Genomic DNA, 27,884 nt, shown 5'->3' with positions numbered 1-27,884 from the left:
TGGTGTCACTATTATCCCACTACTATTCCAGTGGGTGCTCAATCACCAGTACTAGGTGCTGCTCAACACAGTCGATTCCTACTGGCTCCGGCTTGGCGTCCTAGCAGTCTTGCGTTCTTGCAGTCTTGCGATCTGCCCCTTGTTAATCCACAACCCATGGTTCATCAGCAAGCCGCCCACAACCTCTCATCCTGCCTAACAGCCTGGTAACAGAAGCCCCATTTGAAGAGGGCTTCACTGTAAGGGCTGCTGTTTGGTGTTTTAACTCCCCTCCTCTTCCTCTCCAGCAAGTGGCGGGGCTGCAGGCATGACACCGACAATGAGCAGGTGAGCGGACAGTCTGGGAAGCAGCCTTAAGCATGGTAACAGCAGTGCCCTTTGCAGCGGGCTTCTCCGCAAGGGCTGCTGTTTTGGGTTTTAAATCCCCCTCCTCTTCCTCTCCAGCAAGGGGGCAGGGCAGCAGGCATGACACCAACAATGGGTAGGTGAGTGCACAGTTTTGGGGAGCACCTTCAGTCTGGTAACAGCAGCACCCTTTGCAGCGGGCTTCCTGGTTTGGCTATTAAATAAATCCTAGGCATACAATAATTATCAAACTGGGAGATGTTTAGCTTTCGAATGTCAGTACAAAATCTCCACAAACAATTTAGTTTAGCGACTAGGACTACTGGCGAGGACCAAGGGCTCTCTGACGGCTTGATCTGCCTCCAACATGCTATCTACTTCCCAAAGGATTGCTTCCTTTCTGGCCTCAGGGATTCAATCCGATTTTAGGTTTACCACCTTTCCTTCTGGGGTTCAAATGTGGTGCATAAAATTCTTGACCCTTCCTGGCTTATCGGGAAAATGTCTTGGATGTCTTCCTGTTGCTAAGGTGTTATATATAGAAACCAAATTCTTTTCTGGGCCTTCCACCATCAGAAGTGTGGCTACATATCACAGAAGGGGTTTCTATGTGATCTACCTTCCACTCCTTTTAAAGTGTTTATGTGGTAGACCTGGGTCTTCAATCGGTATCAGGTAATAAAATCACAGCAAAAATGTTGCCGGTAAAAAGAAATGGTGGCAAAAATGCTGTTGTTTGATCCGGTAAAGGTGTACCCCATTATACCATTGTCCCCCGCATCCCTTAAATGGTATAATGGGTCTGGAGGTTGAAGGGGTGGCCCCAGCATCCTTTACATGATTGTGGCGCAAAAAAACAAGGCATTTTTGCTGCAATATTTTGTATTCACTGTCATTTTTGCCCCGATTTTCAGACATGGAACCCTTCAATCTTCGGTCGGGCTGTGCTACCAGATAGTTATATGGCTTTTTTTCTCTAGTATCTCATATGGGCCAAACCACTTAGAAAGCATCTTTTGATCAGAGGTGGGCAAGAGAACTAGCACCTTTTGTCCTATCGAAAAGGAACGGTGGACAGCCTTTTGATCATATTGAGTCTTTTGACTATGTTGGGATTGTTCAAGATGTCTGGTAACTATTTCTCTTATATATACCATGCGGCCTTTTAAGCATTGGGTGGTTTGTAAAATGGGGAAAACAGCTTCTTCTCTCTCCTCCCAGGTCTCACAAGCATGTCTAGTATATGCCTCGGCTCCCGTCGCCAGCAAAGCTTAAAAGGAGAAAAACCCAAGAAGGTCTGAGGGGATTTCCGTATTGCAACAAGCACCTAGGCAATCATGGTATTCCAATTGTGCCCCATCAGTTTCAACCAGTTTCTTAAAGATGCTCTTTAATGTCTGGTTGAAGTGCACTACTAATCCTTTCGTTTGGGGATGCTAAACAGAGTTGCATAGGGTCACATTTTGTAGTATTTCCTTCACTTTGGCCATTAGCTTGGAATGAAGGTACTACCTTGGCCTGTCATAATTTCCCTGGGGAAACCCAACCCTAGACAGAAAAATAATCCAATATTTTAAGATTTGTTGAGAGGTGTTGTTTTAAGGGGAAAAGCTTCCCAATACTGGGTGGCATAATCAAGTATTACCAATATGTATTTATTCTGCAATTTAGAGGGCACCAGCGGACCCACTTTGTCCAATCCGATCTGAGAAAAGGGTGCACTTCCAGAGAGAGTTACATCGGAACAGAAGCAGAAACAGTTAGTATTTTACAGTATTTAGCAATAAGCACAAGTGTACCAATACAGTGTATTACGTTTGCAATCACTAAAAATGGGGAAAGGGCATCCTCGTCTCCCTCGGGTAATAAATCCAACAGGTACCTCCGAAACAATGACCATATGTCCTTGGGCCGGCACTTCTGTGGAACAGTTATAATGAATTGCTCCTCGCTTTCATTTACCATGGACAAATCTTTTAAAAACTGTTCTCTTTTTGGGGCCCATGCAGATTTCCAGCATTTCAAGATGTTCCTCTTTGCAATAGCACATGCAATGTCGAACAAACGTCTGGTGGTCTCAACCACTTTGCCAATGTCCCCAAACAGGTATTTTAAGGGGGTGGGAGTAGCCGGGATACCTGTTATGTCTTCGAGGATTTCTGCCACATCCCTCCAGAATTTCACCACCTCTGGGCAAACTCAGTACCTATGATATGAGTCTGCCTTGGGGGCGTTGTATTTGGGGCATTTTTCTGAGTGGCCATCAACAAACCTTGCCAGTCTGGCGGACGTATAATGTGATTGATTAAGCAACTTGAATTGGATCAATCGCAAGCCTGAGTTCATAGAAACACTCTTAGTGAGTTGAAAGTATCTAGTCCAACTAGTATCGCCCAGTTCCACCCCCAAATCCCACTCCCAGGATTCTTTAATATTATTGCATGATTTGGTGTGTGACTGGACTAGGTTATATAGGTTCCATGTAATAATGTCGGCACAAAAATATTGCTATACAAAAATATTGCCGAAAAATAGTCGTTTTTTGTGGCAACATTATTGCATGGAACATGCGGGGGATACCCCCGCAACCCCCAAATTATTTTTATTTTTTTTGTTTTTTGTTTTTTAAAAAAACATTTTTTTTGCCCCTATCGCCACATATATGGTCACCCAAATAATATCGCCACAACATTTTCCCAGCGATATTATTTACGGCGACCATATATGTGGCGATATTAATACCTGATACTGTTATACAATGCTGAAACTCCCTCCCTGTGTCCCCCCACTTTTGTCATTGCACTGATACACTTGTGTGTGGGCGGTTCCATCGGGAATGTGGGCCATTTGACAGAGAAAGCAGCTTTCATCCTGTGAAATTGGAATTGTTTTAGGTTTCCCCCGCCCACTGCCTCCCTGAAATCAGACCATTCGCAATATCTGCCCTCTGGAAACATATCCCGCATCCTGAATAGGTTATTGGGATCCCATGTTCTCTGAATAGATTTGTCAAATGTGGGTGTTATGCCTGGAAAGTCCCATAATGGGATCTCTGAGTCATACAGGGTCGTTAGGCCAATTCTTTTGTAAATCTTAAACCATGCTGGCGTTGTAGTAGTAACGGGGTCGAATTCACAGCGATCTTTGCGTTTGCGGTCATACATCACATACCGAAGGTTCGTCGGAGACGCAGCTTATTTTTCTAGGGGGATGTATGTGGCTGTGTCGTACAGTACCTTGTGAAGTGTGCCTGCGCAGCAAGATAATATAATTCAAAGTCCGGAGCCGCGATCCCACCCTTCGAGAACGGCTCCAGCATTTTTAACCATTTTAGCCGTGCAGTTTTCCTCCCCACACAAATGAGGAGGTAAGTGTCTTAAGTCTTGCGAAAAAACCTCTACCTGGCCAGATCGGGATGTTATAAAAAAGATATAGCAGTTTGGGAGCACAACCATCTTAAGTATTGCTACTCGCCCGTATAGTGAGATTGGGAGTTTGGTCCAAAATAGAAGTTTAATAGAAAGAGATTGCAGTAGTTCCCCGTAGTTTTCAGCGTACAGTGTGTTTTATCCCTAGAGACCATGATTCCTAGATATCGGACATGGTCGGGGGCCCATTTGAATTGTTGTATATTAGAGATGGCCCCTATGCTGTAATTTTATGGGAACAACTCATATTTAGCGATATTAATTTTATATCCTGAATACTCACAGAACTTTTCGATATCTGCCATAATGGGGCCCAGATTTTCTTCCGGGTTTCGGACGTATAGTAGCGTGTCATCCGCGTAAAGGGAGATTATCTGTGGGGTTCTGGTCATTCTAAGGCCTCTATGTGCATGGTTCTGCCTAACATATTCGGCCATAGGTTCGATTGTGAGCGCGAATAGGATTAGGGAGAAGGGACAACCCTATCTGGTACATCTGTGTAATAGAAAGGAAGCCGACATAGTGTTATTCGTTAGAACCTTTGCGCCTGGATTTTTGTACAGTAACTGAACGCACTTTATGAAGTATCTGCGAAAGCCGAATCTATCGATAACCGAGAACAGATAGGTCCACGAGACCAAATCAAAGGCTTTCTATGCATCCAACGCCGCAATGACCGTGTTCGCCTTTTGGTTTATCTGTGCCATCACTCCAAAGAGGCGCCTCAGATTCAGGGCCGTGGACCTAGTTGGTATAAAGCCAGCCTGGTCGAGATGCACCAATATGGGCATGTAGGGCAGTAGTCTGGTTGCGAGTACCTTTGCAAATATTTTGGCATCGGTATTAATAAGTGATAGGGGCCTATATAAGCTCATATATTGTGCGGGTCGGCGGGGCTTAAGAAGGGCTGTTATCACTGCCTCACGCATGGTGTCTGGTAATATTCCCCGCTCCATCGCCTCCTCCCAAACTTTCAGCAGCACTGGGGCCAATGTATCTTGGAATTCTTTGTAAAGTTCAGCACCCAGGCCATCTGTTCCCGGGGCCCTGCCTGAGGATAGTGTTTTAATTACCTCTACAATTTCCTCTAGAGTAATGGGGGTGTCTAGTAGCATCTGTGTCTCTAAAGTGAGTGTTGGGAGGTCTAGTTCGTGTAAGTAGTTTCTTATCTCTTCCTTGGATTTAGTATCCTGATTAGAATATAATGTTCTATAAAACTCAGCAAATGTGTCGTTAATGTCCTGGTCTCGGTGGACTATATTGCCATCGGGTGTCTGTATACCGGTGATGGGGTCATGGCGGTTCTCGGCTTTGAGCATTTGGGCTATGAATTTCCCAGCCCTGTTGCTTTCCCCGTTTCTGCGTGCCCGGGCAGGTGCGGCCATGTATTGGACCTCACGGCCGGCAAGTTTGTTGAATTCGCCAAGTGTATTGTGCATGTCTGCCAGAGATTCTGTACTGTGTGTGGTGGTGTATTCGAACTCAAGTAATTCTAGCTTTGCTTCCATTTCATCCAACGCTCGTCTAACTGATCTGAGTAAACCTGTGGATTTTGCCAGTATGTTGCCCCGAACCCATACTTTAAACGCTTCCCACAGCGTGGCGTAGCGACTGACTGACCACACGTTTAATTAAAAAAATTCTTCTATTTCAATGTGCAGCGTCTCGCACGCCTGTGGGTCTCTCAACATAGCTGGGGGCATCCTCCACCGTCTGGCATATGGTTTGGTATCTCGGAAAGCTAAGGTGATAGATATTGGGGAATGATCAGAGAGTGTGCGTGGATACATTTCACAATTAGCCACTTCATCTGTGAGGGAACAGCTAAGTAGCCAGTAATCAATCCGTGACTCAGAGTCGTGTACTGAGGAGTAATAAGTAAAACTTTTCTCTTGGGGGTGTAATACTTGCCATATGTCTACCATAGACATCTGCCTCATAATTTGTCGTATGGTTGAGGCCACCTTGGTCGGGGGTCGGGAGGCAGTTGTTCACCTATCAAGATTCATGTCAAGTATCATTTTAAAGTCCCCCCCCCATATAACCGCTGAGTTATCCAATACAGTTAGCATATTGTGTATACTACTGTAAAACTCGGGGTCATCGATGTTGGGGCCGTATGTGTTAACAACCACACCCTGCCTCTCTGCCACTTCCCCCCAGACCAGCACGTACCTGCCTTGGGGATCCACCTTGGTGTCTCGGAGTCGGAAACCCAGTTTCGGATGAATTAATGTAAGGACCCCCCCTGGCCTGGGATGAGTATTGGGTGTAATGTCTGACGGGCCCCATCTTGGGAGAAAGCCGGCACTGACCTGGCCCAACGCATGTGTTTCTTGAAGTAGTATGATCTGGGGGTTGTGTCTGCTAATGTATGCTGCCTCGAACGTTCCATGAAAGGAGTTTGATGATAATACCATCAGCCTGCGTCATAGTTCTTTATATCCAAAAATATGTGTCTCAGGAAATTAGATGAGACTGTCAGTGCCTCTACATCCGATGCAACAGAGTTCTCTGCTTTTAAACCTTTACTTAACATAAACAAACTGTTCGACCCCATCCCTCCCCCCCGCACCATAATACCCAACCCGATGATGTGTCCCCATTCCAGAAACTTGAACCCTTGTAACTTTTTGGAAATCTCCTGGGGTAGCCATGTTGCTGCCACATGGTCACCTGCCCCGGGCTCACAACCCAAATATCATTAAGTTGCGTGGGGTAGCAAGAAGTATTGCTGTAGATAAAAAGGATATTGGTGTGTGTCCGCTCAGTCCGCTGGATCGAGTCTTTCTTCTTCAGGGAGCAGTCTGCCGTTCTGGTTTGGCCTCCTTCCCGTGAGAGGCAGGGGTATGGAGGCCTCCACATATGCCGTCGCAGCTGCTGGAGTCTCAAAGAAATGGGCCCTGCCTCCGTGCTGAATTCTCATTTTTGCCAGGAATATTATTGCATACTGAACTTGGCGCTCTCTCAGCATCTTTTTGACTGGATTGTACGATCTTCGGCTCGCTTGAACTCCTGCCGAAAAATCTGGATATATGTGGATGCGGTTCTCTTCATAGTGCAAAGTGCTGTGTTCCCTCACCATTTTCAGGATCGTGTCTCTGTAATTGAGTAGGCGGGTGATTATTGTCCGGGGGTGGACGGTTTGGGCAAAGGGGCGAGTGTGCGGTGCGCTCTTTCAACAAGAAAGTGGACCGAGAAGGCTTCAGAACCAAAAAGCGATTTAAGGAGCACTTCCACTTGAGGCTCCATCGGGCCCTTAACAAACTTTTCAGAAACTCCAACAATCCTTATGTTGTTTCTTCTGGATCTCGATTCAAGATCTTCGCATTTGTTTTGCATCTTAGAGTAGTGTAGTTATTTTTTAGTTCTGCGATATCTCTACCGTGTTCGGTCATGGTGTCTTCATTGGAGCTGATCCGGCTCTCCGTCTCCGTTATTCGTGAGCTTTCCTTCTCCACCCTTGCCTTTAGGGATCCAATGGTGGCCACGATGTCGTCAAGTTTGATGTTGACGGCTAGGAAGCCATTTTGTACTATCGTAGTCAGACGATCTTCCTTCTCGCTGCCGTCAGCTTCGGATTGTGGGTGGGGTACAGCCGGCAGGTCCAAGGAGGGCCCTGGTGTTTGGCTGTTGGTATAGGAGTCCATGGGGCCCTTTTTCCTTGCACCCGCTCTTTTCGACATCTTGTTGCCTGGAGACAGTTGACTTCTAAAGTGTTGCTCTCCGCCTGCTTTTTTCCGTTGGGAGGTTATTGTCTTGTTGCTTATCTCATTTTTTTGTTCTTCTTTTAGGCTAAGAGTGGGGCAGGTAGTTACGTCTCAACTAAGTTGCTTACAAATACAAGGTGGTGTACAGCTCAACAGGTTTTGCCACTGTGATTGAGGGTGTTTCCGATCACCAAGTCTTCGTATGGTGTGTTGACCACTAGGAAAGATCCAGCGCGTTTAATATTTGTAGTAAGTCCGCGCGGGGCCGCTATGTGTACTTCTGCACTGGGGAACCCATATCTATGTCTCAATGTCTCACTAGCGTCACTTCAGAACAGCCTAGGACCTTATCGGATTCTGAGTTTTGGTGAGTTGGATCTCGCTTCGTGGATGTATACTGGGTTGTTGCGGGTCTTGAACACTCCATGCGGTCAAGTAGGATTTTGTGCAACCCTGGAGGTGATCCAGCCCATTTACTCGGGTAAACTGTGACCTCCCACGTATCAATTCCTTGTCCCTTTTAAACAGAGGATCCACACATGCTGTTGTATCCAGGGAGCGTGGTATCACTGGCCTTATTCACCACATGATCTTGATTCCCCGACCTCGGGTTCCAGGGGGTCCTGTGTGGGTCATCTCCACTGCACGTGGCAGTAGTCCTGGCCATGCTATGACAGCCTGACCAGCTCTAGTGGATCCCCTAGTGTTTGCATCCACTCTGATGATCCAGGCAGTGTAAGTCTATATTCAAAAAGTAGTCATTTCAGGGACCCGAGTTCGGAGTATAGTGGCACCAGGCCTCACAACGGTGGTCACTGCAGGGGTTGGCAATCACAGTGATAATGTCCACACAGGGGGCAGCTACACCACGTAGATGCCAGTTTGCCGCCGTGTATATGAATGTGTAGTTAGTGCTGCTGATAGTGCACGCTATTAGCCCCAGATGGACCTTTTCACCGCCGGGCCATCGCGTGCTGCGTCTGAGGTAGCCGAGCGCCAGCCCAGGGGAGATCAGGGAGCTCAAGGGGTGTATATTATAATTTCCGCCCAGCCTCGCCGCAGACCGTGGCCTCCGTTGGTCCACGGCCCTGTAGACCAGATGGTGAGGGGCCTTGTCAGTCTGTGGGGGTGCGCAGGGTCTTACCTGCTCCTTCTTCTGACCCCGCGTGAGGCCTCCAGTGATCCGGCGAACTCCACTGCCACCTATGCCAGGCGGGTCCGGGGTGGGCGGGCCACCGTTCATGGGGCCGCATTGCAAGGGGGCACCCAGACAGAGGGCACACCAGGGCTGGAGTAGTGGATCGCTCGGCGGGCCTCCCAGGGCGCGCGAACACGCAGCACGAGGTTGCGGGCTCCACGTTCCTCTCACGGTCTCTGCAGCGGTATGTCCTGATAGGCACTCCGGTTCCCCCAGCCGGCGTGTGCCCAAGCGCCACCCCGCAGTAGCTTTCGCTCGATATTTCGCAGCGTTGGTTTCCCGAATCTTCCTCAAATTAACAGGGGTTGTGGAGCAGGGTCTGAGCTACAGCTATCCTTATTTTCACACCCGACGGGGACCACCACGCAGGATTGTCTCTGAAAAGGATTAATACGGGCCGGAGCACGTAAGACAGTGCTTTCTTAGAGCCCTTGTGCAATGTTTTCTCCTATTTTAACCTGGTAAGCCTGTTTCCCAGAGTTATTTATCAATACCTTGATGTCACCTTTTCCATTATGAGTAATTTTCCCTCCAGTTGTGTACTCCCCAACTTTTTGCTGATGTTAAACACCATAGTCTGACACCATAGTCTGACATAGTCTGACTTTACCAGAGGAACACAGCCTTCTGCTGCACTCCCCTGGGCTTTTCGCTCACTTTCTTATGGGAAAACTGCCATGCCCTTACAGTCAGTACTGGGAGACTTTGGGCCTCATTACGAGCTTGCCGGTCCGGATACAACGGTCCCGGTAAGCTTGCCGGTACCGTTGTATCTGGACCGGCAAACTCCGAGTTCTGCTCGCGGGTGGCTTTCATTCCGCTAGGTCTGACCTGGCGGAATGAAAGGCACCCGCGAGCACAGCATTTCGGATGCACAGGCACCGTTGATAACGTTGATAACGGTGCCTGTGCATCCGGCTTCCCAATTCCCATTGAGCACTATGGGGCTCAAATGGGATGGGGAAGAATTTTTTCCGGCGCCAAGGAATGGACAAATACCGGGTCCGGCAAGAGCCATAATGACCCGGTAATTGCCCATTTCTTGGGCGCCGGAAAAAATGCAACTCCGGCGGCAGACACTCAAAACTTAATACATCGCTAGCTCTGTGTTCACGGCACTCTCACACCGAATTTCCCAGGTCTGGAGTAAAGAGAGAGAGCCTGATCCGGAGTGAACGTGGTTACCGTGTCGCCCAGCCGTGGTGACAAACTTTGCAGGTGCGCTGCTTTTGTGCCCCTCTTGCCCCTGAAGCATGCTGCAGTGAAACTGGCCTGATGCATCCACCAGGAGTGTAAAAAACACCACTGTCTCGTTTGGGAATCAACGCTGCAACTTTGTTGCTGAAAGCTGCAGAACCGCAGAATTGCCGCATTTGAACCTGCAACCGAATTGGACTCGACTACCAAAGTTTGGTCCGGAGTACAACCCTTACCGGTGGCCCCTAGCGCATCCAACACTTTTTACACACAAGTGGCCCCTGAGGGCCTATCTCCTTTTCACTGCTGGTGCGAACTGGCGAACTAGCCCCAAGTCTTGGAAACTGCTCTGCCCTGTTGTGCAGACCCTCCACGAATAATGGGAACTTATTCTGCTTCACCTCACCTGCCTTTTTGAGCTGCTACGGACCCTACAAAAGACCCTATCCCGCCCATCTGCACTAACGCGTGCACCAGCATTGTATGTACAGTTGAGCAATATGCTCCTCTCATTTTAGGGATTGGACTGCCTCTCAGTTAGGACTGTGATTTGTGCAGAACTGCCTAAAGACTATTTGCACTACCTGCTTCCTTCCCTTTTTAGGTTGTGGACCGATTTCTAGCATTAACCCTTTAGGCCTCTTGGTCTTGTATATATGTATTTAGATAGGATTGTATTGATCTAAAAGTATTATTGTGATTATTATTGTGTGGTGAACTTTCAAAGACTTTGAAATAAATGTATTTGTATTTTTAATGTAACTTCACCTGAATGGGGGTGATTTGTAAGTGTCTTTTACTCTGTGCGCTCATTGAGGTCTTTCAGTCACCCTCATCCCTCCTGAGACCTAGTCTTGACCGCAGCCAATGCTACCTTGATTGGTCTGGCTTGTCCAGAAGGTTACACTGTTCCAAGAAACTAGGCTGGCCTCCTGAACCTCTGCCCACCAGCTCAGAGTTCAGAAATCCGTCTTAACATCACCTCGATAGTCAGTATCTATCACACCAGCCATGACATTGAGGCCGTACTTTCAGGCTAAGCCTGATCTGGAAACTAGCCGTATTTAACTCCCTTTTGGAGGGGACAAGATTAGGCTTTTAGGGACTAATTGGCGTTCTCCTACTGCAATGGTGACCTCACTACTACTATGAAGATCAAAGCCAATAAACTTGGCTATTACAACTGTTGGGCTTGATGCTCTAAGAGTACATCTGCTGAACTTCAGGATACGTCAATTTTTATTCATTGGGCTTGATCACACGCTGACACAATATGTGGTAAGTCAGAAGAAGGAGTCAGACAAAAAAGGGTGGCATTTCAACCTGAAGGTTTCATTCAAATAATAAGAAAATGACCTAGCTATCCCTATATCTAGAAGGGTTGCCCTACCTAACTAAATTCTAACTCGGGTGCTTGTCGTGAAGGTGGTTGTCCAATTTAAGAACCAGTCCTCTGTCCAGAACTATCGTACTCTGACCCTACCCCTAACCAAAGGCATTCAGCAAATAGAAATGAGGCCAGGAGAATGACTCCTTTCTCCTGGTCTAACTGGTTCAGGCTTAAGGGCTGATTTCTAATAGTCTCTTGCAACAGTTCTAAAAAGTCCTTTTATTTCCTCCGAGTGACATCTGTGAGTTTGGTTAAATGTCCAACAATTATTATTTCTCAGCGTTATATATATTCCTGGAATTCCTTCTCTTCTTTTTGTCTATTTTAGCAAGGGAGATCGCTCCCGTTATGGCCTTGCCTTTTGCCACAGTTTCCAAAAAACCCTCTGAGGTGGGAGCCCACTTACATAGCAATCATTAACCTTGATATCTCTCTTGTGGTCATTGTGATGAGGGAGATTACTTTAAAGGCGCTCTTCACGCTTGATATCTTTTCTGTATTTACTGTGACAAGGGAGATTACTCTTCACTCTTGGCTCCTTTCTGTAATTACTGTGACAAGGGAGATTACTCCAGAGGCACTCTTCACTCTTGGTATCTTCTTTACAACTACTGTGATGAGGGCGATTACTCCTGAGATACTTTTCACTCTTGGTATCTTCCTTATAATTACTGTGATGAGGGAGATTAGTCCCGAAGCACACTTCACTCTTTGTATCTTTCTTATAATTACAGTGATGAAGGAGATTACTCCTGAGATACTCTTCACTCTTGGTATCTTCCTTATAACTACTGTGACGAGGGAGATTAGTTCCAAAGCACTCTTCACTCCAACCGGGTCTCCAGTGGCTCTAGTTACCATCTTTCTGCAGGGGGATTATCACTGGTTCTTCCCAGGGTGTTGGTCTTGCTCGCTCATTTCAACTGCTCTTCAAGTCTCTCTCTCTCTCTCTGCTTCCCACAGCACCACGCTGGGTCTATGGGTCTCTTGGCCTTTCAGTGTCAGTATAGTTGAAGCATCGCACAGTCCACCTCCCATAGATCGCGCCACCTTCGGCTTCTCTCCAGCTTTTGTGTAGGTCCGGTCTCTGCCTGGCTGCGGAATGTTCTGCCGACGAACCAGGGTGTCCTCACAACTGAGGACCAGCTTCTATTGCTCACTTCCTTGTTCCCAGGTTTGAATCTCTGGGGGCTGACAGGCTTCACCAGAGGCATTGCTAGGGGGGGCCGAGGGGGCTAAAGCCCTGTGTCTTTCAGTTGTAGCCCCAGATAGAATCTCAGGGGCTACAACGAAAAGGCTAGCTAGCCCCGAGTTCCAATGGTCCCGACATTAGTGTAGCCCCAGATCTTTGCCATACCTAGCAACACCCCTGGGCTTCACGGCGGGTTCTCTCTTCATTGAGCCCCTTCTTGCTTTTGATGTCCTTTAGCTGGGACCTCCCCAGCGGAGTGCCATAGTCCTTCATTTGTATCAATGGAGTGTTCTTCATGCCGCCTTGGGGCCACCTCATCTAAGTACTGGCTAGACTTGGAAAAGGAGCACTTTGCATCACTCCTTCAATCTTCCTCTTCTCCGTACTTTTGGGAGATGACTTAATATCACTCTGTATGTTCCTCATTGTCTTAGTAGTATTACGTCTTACGTGAGGAAAGGAGAGAATATTGCAGTAACAAACAGTAGTGCTTTAAGGTTGGTTCTTGGAGGACCTCAAGGATTTCATGGTCTCAAAGGCAAGGGGGTTATGGAGGTCTATCACGCAACGGGAGTCCTTGTCCCCATGATGGAGCCTCTCCCTGTGATGCCCCACTTTCTGCCACCCATAGGGGGTTTGTTGCATAGCAGGCTCACCTCCCTAGCCTCACCGGGAAGGCTCCCCTCTGGGGTTAAGTGACGAGATCCCGTGAATCATCGCACTACCCTCTGTGTCACTCTCCCCAAACCTTCTGGTGCTTTCTCTCTCACGCCTGCTGGACCTCTCCAGAAAATCTCCTCCAATGTCTTGGCGGTAGTACCCAAATTGATTGTTTTCAATTGACCATGTGGTAAATCTGGCCGAATTCGGCCTGTACCATTAGATCGTTTGGAAACAATCAATTTGGGTAATCACTACCAAACATGGGGCGTGGGGGCTGCGAGGGGTGTCCCCTGCCCCATATGTTTGGTAGTGATGGCCTTTGGGGTAGCAGTGGTGTCCCCCGCTTTCTGAAGTTTGGAGGCAGGGGACAGGAGGGAAGATCAAAAACAAAAAAAGGAAAAGCAGACCATGCAGCGTCAGATCCGACCCGCATAGGAGGGACGGATCCAATGCTGCACAGTTAGAAGATGAACGGACCCCGAAAAGGTAAGTAGGGGGTTATGGAGAGGTGTTTGTCTGGATTTGGCCGCAGCAAAATTGCCTTTGCTGCCGAATTGACCACGTTCAATTTGGCCACGAACAATTGTGCCACGGCCAATCCATCTACATCCATCTTGGCTTCAGCGCTTGACCCTGCTCCAACTTCTTCTCCAACTCACTCTGTTCAACTCTTGAGACAACTGGGAAGAAGCATTCCTCCTAACTGGTAATTGGGTTAAATCCAACCGATTATGAGTGTTAGAATGGTGTGTCAATCCCGTTCTTGGAGTCTATTGGACTCCATGGGGGATTTGGAAGAGTTATTACGGGTGGAATTACCCCACTGCATGTTCAAGAGTTTGCAAATTCATAAACGGCCTCCTGGCCCTCTCTGAATTAGGCAGATGATCCACCCACTCACTTGCGTGGTCCTCTGAAAAGCACTGGACTTAGCTTTCCAATTCATGTTCTCTTTTCTGGGTTTTCTTTCTCACTCATTTCAGCTCTCTCCTGCTCTTTTGTCTCCACCTCTTCCGTGGTATGTTCAGGCAAGGTTCGCCATTCGCAGATGTGGCCCCACTTCTGTACTCCAAAGCCTGTGTTGCCAGAGTTGTATTGCCACGGTTGTTGGTTCTTTCTACTTCATTGCGCAATTGTTAAGAAGTGAATAGGTTCTCTCAGTAAAGCTTGCTATTTTCTCCGCAACTATCAGAGGTCTTAATATCAAGTGAACCTCTGGAGTTTTACACAATACCAACATTGCCAAACCCTGTAGCTGTGTGGTGGTGGACAGTACCTCTTTGGCTCTGCATATACACACAATGAATGGGGCACATACCACATAATAGTTATAACTCTATCCTCAGCGTTGGAGATAATGTCAAGGTAGGAACCATAAGAAAGAACAGTCTCTACAGCTCCCACCCTTTTCCAGCTCCAGGTAGCTTGTGGCTCTTTCGGGATGGTTTTCCTGGACCTCAGAGATCCCCATTGCCACGGGAATGAAGTTGTAACTTTGTTACAGTGGGTAGCCTTGTTCTAATTTGTGAAACCAACATCAACTCCCAAGAGGTTGTGCATTCCCTCAATGCCCCTTAGTCATTCACTATCTCTGTACCACAATCAGTTCTCTCGCTCTCTCGCTAGCTCTCGCTCTCTCTCTTTTTCATCTTTCGCTCTCTCACACACACTCTCCTGTACTTTTGGTATTATCAGTATTCAACAAAAATAGGGGAGTGTAGCAGGAATTCACCAAATTCTGTCAAATATCCGTAACAGCTCTATTAATAACAGAATACCCAAGAGAATTTCCCTTTGTCCTAATACTCTATGGAAGTATCAAACATCAAATGAAAAATGTGCTGGTTGAACCAAATGTTGATAGGTAGTGGAGAAACAGTGATTGTTTGCATGCAATTAGAAATGTGTTGAAACACGCTATAATGATCCGAACACTTAACAATTATTTACACACACATTTGTTTATACACCTAAAGAAAAGATTTGGATTGAGGCAATGTTAGCTAGCCTTGTTGCACATATTACCTTTAGAAGACTTCATTTGTTGTTATTCAGTAGCCACTTACATTTCAACAGCATTAAATATCAGACCAAAATGCTTAGAATTTCTCTGAATGGCTCATCTTGCCATGGTGCATTTATGCAAAATGTGTCACATATGTACCAAATTGCTGCTATTACCCAGAGCTACAGTAGTACAAGACAGAAATATAAAATTGTATTAAATAGTGTATTTTACCATTTTATTTAATTTAAATATTGGGCTACAATATGGTATTAAATCAATGTAATGATTGTGTCTTTTCCTTGTGCAAAACTGACATGTTTCTGTATTTTTAGACATTTTATTTCTGTCATGTATTTTTACATATACTTACACTTTTATACATTCTGAATTCTATGTACTTTGATGGACAAGAAAACCTGAACAAAGCATTATGATGATGATAAAGTATTCCTTACTACTTGCAAGTTCGAGTGAAAGTTTCCGATCCTCTATCCATTTTTCCAGTTCTAATTTTTCTGAAACATAGAAAGGATAAAAAGATACCATGTCAATTTGCTTTCTTCTATGAAACATGCTTGCTTACGAATGAAATTACAGCTATCGATAATGCTATATTCAGATCATTCGAAATCCAGAAAGATATGAGGTAGGGAGTCTCCTCTCTCAATTAGTCTTCACACTTTCTATACAATTGTTCATATCTGACATCATGCAGAAGTGACATAAACCCTCACTTACTCATAATAGATCTGCAATTACCATTTCAGACCTTAATGATGATGTCTTGACCAGGCAGCAAATAAGGAGATGTCAGAGTATTATGAACCTCTTGGCTACGGACTGAACACTTTCCAAATGTAATTACTCCTCGGGGTAAATGTTAGGAAAGTTTTCTTTTGGAGCAACCTTTCCTCCATATTTTATGGACCCCCCAAACCTTTTACTTTTGTTTTACTTTTGTTTATGCACTTTGCCCTGTCATTTTTCAGTGAAGTGACACCTCCAACTTTACTCCATCTACTGGCCTTTTGCTCACTTGTTTCAGACTGTCAGTACTCGGAAACTATGTTGACCTTAGTCTTTTGACTTTGTTATCTGTTTGGGTTTGTACTATTGCACACGGCATCTTCCAATGTAGTGCAGTGGGGATACTTTCGTATCACCTGAGACTACACTCAGCTAGTGTAGTCTCAGGTCATATGAAAGTATTCCCATTGCACTACATTGGAAGATGCTGTGTGCAATAATGCAAACCCAAACAAATAACAAAGTCAAAAGACTAAGGTCAACATAGTTTTTTAGTTACTTGCAAATGTGCCTAAATACAAACTGGTGGCAGCAGTTACTTTTTTATGTTTATGAGTACAAAGAACTTTCATATTTCTACCTACCCAGATCAACAATTCATCTATCAGAAGCCCTGATACTAGTTTCAGTTCATTTTTCAAAGGACCTCCAAGACACTTGAGTTCAACAATTTCATCAGAATCACGATGATCTTAGGGAAAAAAATAATTAATCAATTAACCAATTAACTGGCTGATCTGTCCTACCGCCGCACTTACTTTTTCATGATTTGACTGTACTTTTTATTAGCCTTCTCGTGTTCACCATGTTTTGCTACTAACTGTGGTTAGTGTCCTAACATGGCTGTGCCACAAGGTCTTTTATTTGTTCTTCGGCCATCTTGCATTTTTTCCTTCTTCCTGCCATGCCAGGTCAGGAAAATCCTTCCTTTTATGCTATTGCATTTGCCTGGGAAAGCAGTGATTTTCACGTGCTAGTGCAGGGTATGTGGTTTGGAAGCCAGGCAGTGGGCTGGGGCTGACTGGACCAATCCACAAACTGGTTTCTGTATGTCTGGATTGTATGCATGAATTTCACCAACAGTGGTACCTGATTGGACCACTGCTGGGGGTGTGTATGAGGGGCAGATCTTCATTGGCTGGGCTGAGCTTCTGCTCTCGCCTGAGTTTTTCCAAAAGAAGAGGAGTCCTGCAGCCATTCCCCAGAGATCTGACAAAGAGCCAAGTAGCCGGCATAGCCATGAAGACTTTGGAAGACCCGTGGACCGATCCTGAGAAGGCCTGGTGACCAACTTTTGCTGCAGTCTTGTTGGAGCCATGTCTGCCTACTGACCGTAGAAGAGATTTGTTGGTGCTTCAACCCTCTGGACCAGTGGGAACAACCAGTCTCAACGTCTTCTTGGTGCCCTGCATTTTGGAGTCTGCAAAAGCATTCCTGAGCCATCCAGTGGACTGACCAACTCCAATTTTGGGGTCTGCTGTAGAAGCACTGGCATTCTGTTTTTCGGCCTCGAACTCCAGGGGTCTTCAGCTTGTCCTGTGAGTAGCCTTGCTGCAAAGTATCGGTAGCCCAGCATCCAAAGGTCCTGAGACAAAAGGCTTTCTTCGACCGTGACATCTGTGATGCCGGTTGTCGCTGTTATTTAGTGTTGTGTGATATCAAGTAATTTTCCATAGTGTGTGTCTTTGGCCATTAATAAATAATAGTTTTTTTAAACTTACCTGTCTAAGTGTAATTCTTGATTGCTTCATTGTATTGACTGATTGTGGACCCCTGACCAGACTCACCTCTCCGGAGACTAAGGGCCTCATTACACGGTAGACGGTAAGGGTTTACCGGTACCGGTAAGGGCACCGGTACCGGTAAACCCTTACCACCTTACTACGAGTCCCCTTTGCGGGACCCGACCTTAACGGCTGGTTTTACTAGCCGTTAAAGTAGGGTGCCGCAAAGGGACCTTGGTGCTAATTGTGGTACCGCATTTTGCGGTACCGTAATTAGCGCCTTCCCCATTCCCATTATGCCCTATGGGGGCAAAAATGGGAATGGGGAAGTGCCTTGGTGAATGGGGAATTACCGCCCCGCTCACCTTGGAGTAGGGCGGTAATTCCGCCATCCACCAAGGCGTACATGGTAAAATACCGGCGGCAACCATGGCGCTAATAGCGCCATGGTTACCGCCTACCGTGTAATGAGGCCCTAAGCCTTGACCACTCTCCATGCTACCTTGATTAGTTTGGCTGAACTCCCAGACGTATCCCATGTTCAATATAACAAGGGTGGCTTCCTAAACATCTGTCCACTAGGCCAGAGTTTAGAAATCTATTATAACAAATTGGTGTACAGCAGTGAGGATAAGGTCTTGGGTACCACTGTTTTGTCCACTGGTGTAGTATCTGGATTACACCTAAACAGAACACTGTGAATTGGATGTACTAGTAGTTTAAAGTCACCTATTTTAATTGAAATATGGAAACAGTCACTTTGACCACTCAGAGTAATTTTTAAGTTGATTAGTTAAAGAGTCGTGTGTCGGCAGAGGCCCGGCAGTCTCTCGAAAAAGTCAATGATGGCATCACATATGTTTTTGTTCACTGACATGTCTAGTCTAGTTGTTTTTCTTTAATGACAGTACATACTGTATGATTGAAAAGGTGCTTTATATATAGAGTTAACATTGTCTTATGTGGTTAAGGTACTTTCTTTAGGATATAGCCTCAGCACATGGTACACATACATGGGGAAATAATCACGCCTCAAACACACAATTAATTTGTATACTTCACAATAAACTATTGTCCTATTGTCAGTTTTAGTGATGTTCTTTCTTTCCTCCTTAATGGATTTGCCCTGTATGTGCCCTAGATTCCTATGCATTATGGCTCTTCATATGTATTGTTTGTACTAACACAAGTGTGTAGTAAGTCTTGTATTGTTAGCTAATAATTCAAAGTTTTACATTAGTCAAGATTCTGATAGCCTTGCAATCATTATTATACTGGCCAATATTACCAGATACAAAATACTATATTTCTGTGGTGCAGGCTGCACCCATCCCCTATTATTAGTGCAACTTAACCCTAACGTCCCCTTAAAAAAATGTTTCACTGAATTTCATAGGTTTTTAGCAGAGCACCCTTCATTTGCTACAAGTTCCTTATATTATTCTCACCCCCTGTGTAGCAGCTGTAGAGTTCGCGGACAGTACGAAAGTCTGCGGACATCAGGTAGCATTCACAAAGCCCAGAAGCATAGGGGAAAACAAATAATGTTCTATCCTCAACCAACAAACACATATACATAAAACAACATTACTTGTATTTACTACACCTAAATATACCTTTTTGTACAAAAACATAATTTGAAAATATACAAATAATTTTTCATTTAGCACACAATATAATGGAATGCAGCGAACACAAACCATAACTGTACACCTCATATCATCACTTCAGTACAACTCTCCATATAGACTCACATACAGCAGGCGCTCATTCCAAAAAAACCTCTTACCAAATACTAAGTACACTGTATTTATTTCTCTATTATTACCATTCATTATATAAACATTTCTTATAAGCAACAAGCACATTTGTTTTATATTCACAGGAATGGCAAACACACTTGAGTGGTTGGAAGACAACTTCCCAAAAGAAAGAATTAGTGATTATAACATCTCTAATGGTAAACAATACATCTTTCAACATAAACAAATAATGTAATTTAGACAGAGCTCAGTGAAATAATAATGTCTTCTTTTCTTATAGCACATACTCTGAAGAAACAACACCCCAATGTAATTATGGAAGATCCCAAGAATCACAAAGACAATGGGCCTCATTATAAGTCAGGCGGTAAGGGGTTAACAGGGCCAGTAAAGGTGCCGGCACCGTCAGCCCCCGTACCGCCTGATTACGAGGTCCCCTCAGGGAGCAAACAACGGGCCACTCGTTGTTTGCTCCCTCTCCCATTCCCATTCAGCCCTATGGGGGCTGAAATGGGAATGGGGAAGGTCCGGGCCCAGGTTCCTGAAAGGAGGAATTACCAGGCCCTCCGAACTCGGAATGGCCCGGTAATACCCCATTTCGGGAACCCGGACCCAATTTTGGCAGCAGCGGCAAAAGTCGTAATGACGGCCACTCTCTGTCCCTAACTGTACATAATAAAATAATGATGTCTGCAAAAATTGGATGAACTTAGTAATGACTTTAAGGAACTTTTAAATTATGTTAAAAATCAAGTTATTAGAAATGTTGAGTGTCACTGTCCTTGTTGCACCTGTCTCCTTTGCCCCCAGAAATCACCCCATCACATATCACATTCCCAAATTATAAATGAAAGACCCTTTGATGAAACTGATGATCATTGTATAGAAATTCCAAATTCTCCCATTTATGTTTTCAATTCCGATACCTCATCCCTTTCATGAATACATTTATTTTGTATACTCTAAATATCTTGCAAATTGTTTGAACATTGTTTAAAAAGAAAGAAATGTATTGTCCACGGACTATACAACTGTTCGCGGTGTCTGTTTACAAAATGGGGCATCCGCGTACATCACGCTGTTTCCAGATATGTCCGGTATGGCATGATGCACTTTATTAGTCTGCGGACAGTGCGTCCATTTCCAGACAGCCATGCACATGTGCCCTGCGTCTCCCACCCAATGGGTGTACGCGGACACCCACCGTCACTATGTACGTCTGTGGACATCATCAAATGACTGCACCCTTGTGGCATGATGGCGTCACCGTCGACAGTTTAAAACTGCATTTTCAGCCAATCTAAGATGTTTCAAGTTGAAAGTTTACTCTTACAGAGCTCCTAGAGCCATTATTAAATTTTATATTTTCATTAAGAAAAGATGTCATGCCACCATCCCGCAAAAAGCAAATACAACTTTGTTCACATTGAGCTTTGCTTTCTCAATTTGTGGACAAAATAAATTTGATTGCATACACATTTGTCTCTGAGCTATACAAGAAAAAAATATTTTTGAATGTGGTAACAATTCCATCAACTTTCCAAATGTGTCCTGCATGGCAAACTGTAATGCAATTTCGGTCACATAGCCCAAACTATTGCCTCCAAAGTGAACTACAATGATGTGCAATGCTTCAAGTTAACTCCATTCTCACAAAAAGGGCGGAATCCCGCCCACTTCATTCCTCGCCATGTAACTTGAAATTCATTCAATCCAAGATTCACAGACAATCCACACTTTTCAGAATACACCTTTAGCCAATGGACCCAAGAATCGCCCACGTTCCAGACACTCTCCTTCCTCAAAGCCATAGCCATCTTAACTGCACACAACAGAGATAACTTTTTCTACCCAGTCTTCCTGTACACCACACCCACGAAACCTGATTGGCTGATCCCCCAATGTCCATGGACATCCACAATGTCTGCAGTCCCCGCAGTCCCCTTTCCATGCACGGCATGCTTATAGGACCTGGATGACACATGTGGTGTCTGCAAACTACCTACTATCAAACACTAGTGTAAAGCGCTCCAAGATTTCTATTTGCAGATTCAACCACATCTGCATCTAACAAGATATAGGGGGTCATTCCGAGTAGGGCGCTAGGGGATACCGGGCACTGGTAAGGAGACCGGTGCCAGTAATTCCCTACCGCCCTATTCCGAGGTCCCCTAACGGGACCCGTAACCACACGTCCCTTACGGGTCCTGTTAGGGGACCAGGCCGCTAATTACGGGTCTGCCATTAGCAGGCCCGTAAATGGAGCCTTCCCCATTCCCATTGAGCCCTATGGGGGCTCAAATGGGAATGGGGAATGGTTGATGCAATGGGGACTTACCGGTCCCCTCAGGGTCGGACTAGACCGGTAAGTCCCCATTGCACCACACCGGACACGGTCACGGTATGGGAGGCAGCCATGGAGCTAATTGCTCCATGGCTACCACCATACTCGTAATGACCCCCATAGTACAGGTTTGCTTATATTTTTTTAAGTATTTTGTTCTACTCTTTTACAAATATATTATAAGCTTCTCAATAAGCATATTTTTAACCACTCTAGCAAATGTCATGTATTGCAGCATTCAGCACCTGCTCACATCAAGCACCTACATATTGGAATGGATCCTGTTGGCAGTTATGCATGTACTGTCAACATATTAAACTTCCACACACCAAGTGCCACTTAAACATTTTCTACAAATCTTTTCCATCTGCTTTGCTTCTCTTTTACAAAAAAGTTACACATAGTTCTGCTATAAATGCATTATATATGCATTGTTTAACTTTTATGAAAATGCTCCTAAAAATAAACATTTTTAAACGGCCAGAATTTTCAATTTTTCATTCAATATAAATGTCACCATGTCAAACCTCATTACATCCCTTACACTGTGTGAGACAGGCATAGTATAAGAGAGACATAGGGCCTCATTACGAGGCTTGCGCTCCCGTAATGAAGGGGGCCGGTACGGGACCGGCCCCCTTCATTACGGGAGCGCGTATTATGAGGTTCCCTTTGCGGGACCCGGATCAGACGTCTGGTAAAACCAGATGTCTTTTCAGGGTCCCGCAAGGGGAAGAGGGGGGCAACAACGGGACACTTGTAATGTGCCCGTTGTTACCTCCCCCCCATTCCCATTGAGCCCTATGGGGGCTCAAATGGGAATGGGGAATGGTTCCTGCAAGGAGGACTTACCGGGTGTTAGGCAGAATCCCGTGCAGAGCCCTTAGGGACAACTACACACAATTAAGACTACAGGTGGCAATACAAGTTTTACCTTTGGTACAAGCCTGTACTACTAGGTTATAGTGGTAGCAGAAGGGGAGCAGCCAGGCTTATCTCAAGAGTATATGAGCAGTAGCAGAGATTACACAAAGGGACCACAATTACTGTGACTCAAGCAAACACTGACTCCAGGTTTCAGGAAAAAAATATAAGTACATTTATTTTTAAACCATTTATTATTAACACAACACTTCTATTAATTAAAAAAACACACGTAAAATATACTACAACTAACCAATTCACTTTGTACAGTATTATTAGAGGTAAGTACCCTGTGTTTGAATCGACCAGTGTTATGAAACAGAACACGTAACCGTGAATACAATTGCAATCACTTTTTGACAGTTCGGTCTACTAGATAAACGCTTATCCACGGCAAGAAATGCTACCGGGCTAGAAACACACTTAGCACCCGAAATACCCAGAGAGAGTTGGGGGCAAAAATCACAGGCAGTATGTTGGTTAGGCAGACAGAATCGAAGAACACACATAGACAGGAATTCAAGAGTCAAGGGGCCGGAGCCAAAGTCAAGTGACATCGGGTGCCAGTTGTCGGGATCACACAGTCGGACAGTTCGAGATTCAATGTTGCCAAGAATACTTTGATATTGTCAATGTTCGGAAGCAAAAGTTATAAGAAGGAGGGAAAAGTAAGGACAAGCCTTAAAGAGGCCCAACCAAGTTAGATGCTTATTGGTTTTCTTTATAGTGTTGAAAGGATTGAAGCATAGGGAAGGGAACCCCAGAGAAACTTCAAGAGGAACTGTGTTACATCTCTTTTGTGGTGTTTGAAACTTGAGGCATGGGAACCCCAAGGAACTCAAAGACACTGAAGGTATTTGAAAACACTGCAAGGGCCCGGTGGAGAAGGTCTTGCAAACAGCCCTTTTCAATGAAATAATTTTTGTGACAGTGACCAAATTGCACCTGGTGAGAAGACCAGAAATTAACTTTGGTTTCCCATTTTTTGTTGAACCACTATTTTTCCTTTTTGAACCACTTCCTATCACATTTTTGCAAAGGGTGTGGTCAAGCATAGGTTTAAACACAGACAGATTTTTGTTTTGGACTATAAAACACCGACGGCCATTACAAACATCAGTTAAGAGAACCATCCTTTTAGACTAAGGGCCAGTCAAGCACTAAACCAACCCAGGAAACTTAGTAAATAAAGGTTTTAGGGCCTCATTACACGGAAGGCGGTAATGGTTAACGGCCACCGTTAATGGTAACGGTGACCGTTAACCATTACCGCCTTACTACGAGGTCCCTTAGCGGGTTGGTGCTTTAACGCCTGCTTTTTGCAGGCGTTAAAAACCAACCCGCTAAGGGACCTCGGAGCTAATTACGGCACCGCAAAATTGCGGTGCCGTAATTAGCGCCTTCCCCATTCCCACAGAGCCCTATGGGGCAGAAATGGGAATGGGGAAGGGCAATGGCGGAAGGGGGATTTACCGCCCCTCCAACCTTGGAATGGGGCGGTAAATCCCCTTTCCGCCAAGGCGGTGCCGGTATTTTACCGGCATGAGCCATGGCGCTAATAGCGCCATGGCTCACCGCCTTCCGTGTAATGAGGCCCTTAAAATGACAACTTTGAGACTCTGGGCCTAATTACGAGTTTGGAGGTAGCCATGATGCTATTAGCACCATGGCTGCCTCCAAACTGGGCTCCATTACCGTGTTCCTGCAATGGGAACTTACCGGGTCATTCCGACATAGGAGGACCCGGTAAGTCCTCCTTGCAGGAGCCATAGGGCTCAATGGGAATGGGGAGGGAGGTAACAACGGCACATTACAAGTGTCCCGTTGTTACCTCCCTCTTCCCCTCGCGGGACACCGGAAAAGACGTCTGCTTTTACCAGACGTCTGATCCAGGTCCCGCAAAGGGAACCTCGTAATCAGCCATGACGGAATGAAGGGGGCCAGTCCCGTACAGGCCCCTTTCATTCCGTCAGCGCCAGGGCCTGTGGGCCTCATTACGAGTTTGGAGGTAGCCATGGAGCTATGAGCTCCATGGCTGCCTCCAAACCGGGCTCCTTTACCGGGTTCCTGCATTGGGGACTTAAATGCGTCATTCCGACATAGGAGGACCCGGTGTTAGGGAGAATTCTCATTTCATGGCTAATTTCCCTTACCTAGTGAGTCCCTCAGCAGCTTTGCTGGATCTCTGGAGTTGTTTCTTTCCACTTGGTAAGAGTGTGACCTTTTCCCCCACACTTACTTGTATTTTGCTATGTGTTTTGACCTGTTTTTGTGATTGTGGGCTCTGGAGTACACTACTTCAGTAGCCCCCTTCTTTGTGTGTGTCACACAGCACCGTCTGTGGTGTGGCAAAGGGTTGTCGTTCAGACTCCCCCCGACTCCATTTCTGAGGCAACTACCGTCCCCCAGAAAAGGGTAAAGTTAGCATTAACTTTACTTAGTCAAATTTAACCACAGATCCAGTACACACCATCTTCCATGGAGTGCTGGAAGGGTTAACGCTTAACTCTTTTTATCTGTATCTCCCAGAGCATTGTTTTGCTCTTTTAACATTTAGACATGGCTGGTGGCAGTGGTATCTACCCTAAATTTCTACCACGGTTATCTTATATAACCGTGGTAATATTGTAGGCTATTGTGGTAGCCTCAGACTTAAACCCGCTTGACCAAATCCTTTTTCGTTTCGCTCCGGTGTGGTTTATTCACAATTTATTTATTTATTATTTTTTAGATTTTATTACAATTTATTACAAACATTTTAAAATGTTAAAACTTGTTACCTAACGAGCGCTCATTACTTTTAAAAATAAAACAGCTATACATTATTTATACACTCTTGTTACTTAACGAGCGCTCTATACACTGTTTTCTAGCTCTTCGTTATCAACTCATATTTGAAGTTTATTTTTCTTTCATACAAATTGCTCTTATCTGCACTTTCTCCTCAGTCGTAATTGCAGCCGTTGGCTATCCCATCTTTCATCAATAGCTTCTGCAGTTCTTCAAGATAAAGTGCTAGTGCTATGGTATGCCGCTGTGAGTCATCATTATGGAATTCGATCCAACATTCTTCATGGCTATATGCCGTGAATTTCACCAGTTCGACTCCTAGGTATCTTTTTCTTAAATCTTTTATATTGGGACATTCTAGTACGAGATGTTTCAATGTCTCCTCTGACTTTATACAGAATCGTCAGAGATCGTCTTTGCTTCCGGGTTCTTGCCTTAGCATTTGGATCTCTTTGATCTCAAATAAATTTAGCCTGAACCTCATTCATAAGTTTCTGAGGCGCTTACAGGAAAATATTTCCAGATATTTAGCACAAGTGTTCAAACCTCTTGATTCCATTGGTCTATTTTTCATGCATTTGTGTTGGTCGCGTTTTTCGATTGTCTCAATCCAGTCTTGTTGGAATAATTTCTTTTTGACTGCATTTGGGTTATTGGTTAGAGTTGTGTAACGCTCACCTGGTATCCACGGGGACGTCACTCAGCCTATTCTGACCTCTTACGACCTCGAACCATTCCCTGGAGGCTATTCGATTGGAGACTGGGGCTGAAACACAGGATTGGGAGAGTTTAACTCCCTATTGTCCCTGTGTGCTTGAACCCCTTCTTCCTCGGGGTCCAACCCTTCCCTTTGATCCACATCTCACCTTGTTTTCTTGGATGGTGTGCTCTCTGTCCTGCTTTCAGTGCAGGGGCGCGTTTATTGATGCAGGTTTGTTGCTGCCTAGTTACTTCACTGGCAAGAGTCTGACAGGTAAGTATAATGAGTCTTTTGGACAGTTCTCTAACTTCGTTCCTTTCCTTCATTAGATGATGGCCGGGGTCCAGGGATTGCGGCATGCTGCTGAGATGAGTAGCGCTGAAGGTGAGTGAGAGCGAGATGTGCGATGCACCCCTTTCGTATTTGCATTGAACTGAGTTATTGTTCTGTGTCTTTTAGGTGCCACGACGTTTTCAGCGTGGATGCCGGTTATGAAGAACAAATGCGGTGGGTAAGCGCGGTATGCGGCACCTCTAGATGTTTCAACGCTAACCTCGAGTGTCTTTTCCCTCTTGCAGATGGATGAGAAGTTCCGGAGACAGAGTTCCCCCAGAGCGGCTGGGATTCAGGTAAGCGTTTGAAGCTCGTACAGTCTTGTTCTTGCAGGAGCTGAGCGCAGAAGAAAGATGCAGGCCTACTGGAGACCGGTCCGAACACGGTGAGTGTCACGCTGCAGGTGCAGAAAATATGCAAAGCATGTTTCTCAGCCTGGGTGTGGCTTAAATAGTTTCTGGATATCCCAGGTGTCTCTGGGCTGAACCACACCCAAAAGACTAGACCGTTCTGGGACCCGAAATATGTGGGGGCATCCATCTTGTCCCCATCAATGCACTACAAGTCCAATCCCCAATGTTATCCTATGGGATTGAGTGAGTCTGGTGCCACAAGCGCCATGTCTGACTCCAAGTGGATCTTTGGAGGGATGGAGAGGCCCTTGAGGGCCATGTAGGTGATTGTGGCCTGGCTCCAGTCTGACATCTTGGAGGGCTGGGGACATGAGGGGCAGGAATTGTGACAAGTTGATTCATCTGTGTTCAATTGTCTTAAGAAGTTTTTGCATCCAGCTCTCCAACTTGGTAAGAGATCTTCTTTCTTAACATATTCAGGTTCCCACATGATCTCCAATTGTGGTATGTTTGCTTCTGCAGTAGTCTTACTGTACAGCGCTAAGGAGTTCCACATAATTCTCGCATTCAGTGTGGAGAGGCTCAATTCATATAGTACACAGGCGGTCGGAAAGCCTTGGGGCAGCTGTAATATTTTCTTCCAAAAGATGCCTTTGCATCTTTTCCAGAGCTCATGTGAGCATCCAAACATGCTTTCTGCTCCATATACTAGCACTGGAGTTACTTTGCCTTTATAGAAATTTAGTACTGGTATGTAGGAAAATTTGCCATATTTTTTGTGGATTAAGGCTCCTTGTGCTGTGAGTCGATTGCATTTACTCGCAGTATTATTTATCATCGGGGCATCGTTAACACTTGCGTTAATGTATGTTCCCAAATATCTGCTGCATTTTACCTGTTTTATTTCTTCTTTTCGAAGCTTCCATTTGAACTTTTCATTTTTGTTCTGAGAGCCTTTCAGATTTTTTAATATCAGAATCTCAGATTTCCCTCCGTTGATTTCCAGCCCAATCTC

General features: G+C 45.3%; 1 protein-coding gene across 1 annotated transcript in view; it reads right to left on the bottom strand.

Moving 5' to 3' along the window:
* The window catches only part of LOC138511068 (uncharacterized), a 3,073,423-nt gene that overhangs the window by 1,977,738 nt on the left and 1,067,801 nt on the right, over positions 1-27,884 (bottom strand). The window contains exon 8 of the mRNA XM_069626568.1: positions 15,587-15,646. Coding sequence (XP_069482669.1) covers positions 15,587-15,646 — 60 coding nt within the window. The remainder of the gene's footprint in view (positions 1-15,586; positions 15,647-27,884) is intronic.

The sequence above is a fragment of the Ambystoma mexicanum genome, chromosome 6p (assembly GCF_040938575.1).
Source record: "Ambystoma mexicanum isolate Mex_15411 chromosome 6p, UKY_AmexF1_1, whole genome shotgun sequence".
Classification (NCBI taxonomy): domain Eukaryota; kingdom Metazoa; phylum Chordata; class Amphibia; order Caudata; family Ambystomatidae; genus Ambystoma; species Ambystoma mexicanum.
The sequence above is the reverse complement of the archived record's forward strand: the minus strand, read 5'-3'. Positions and strand labels throughout refer to the sequence as shown.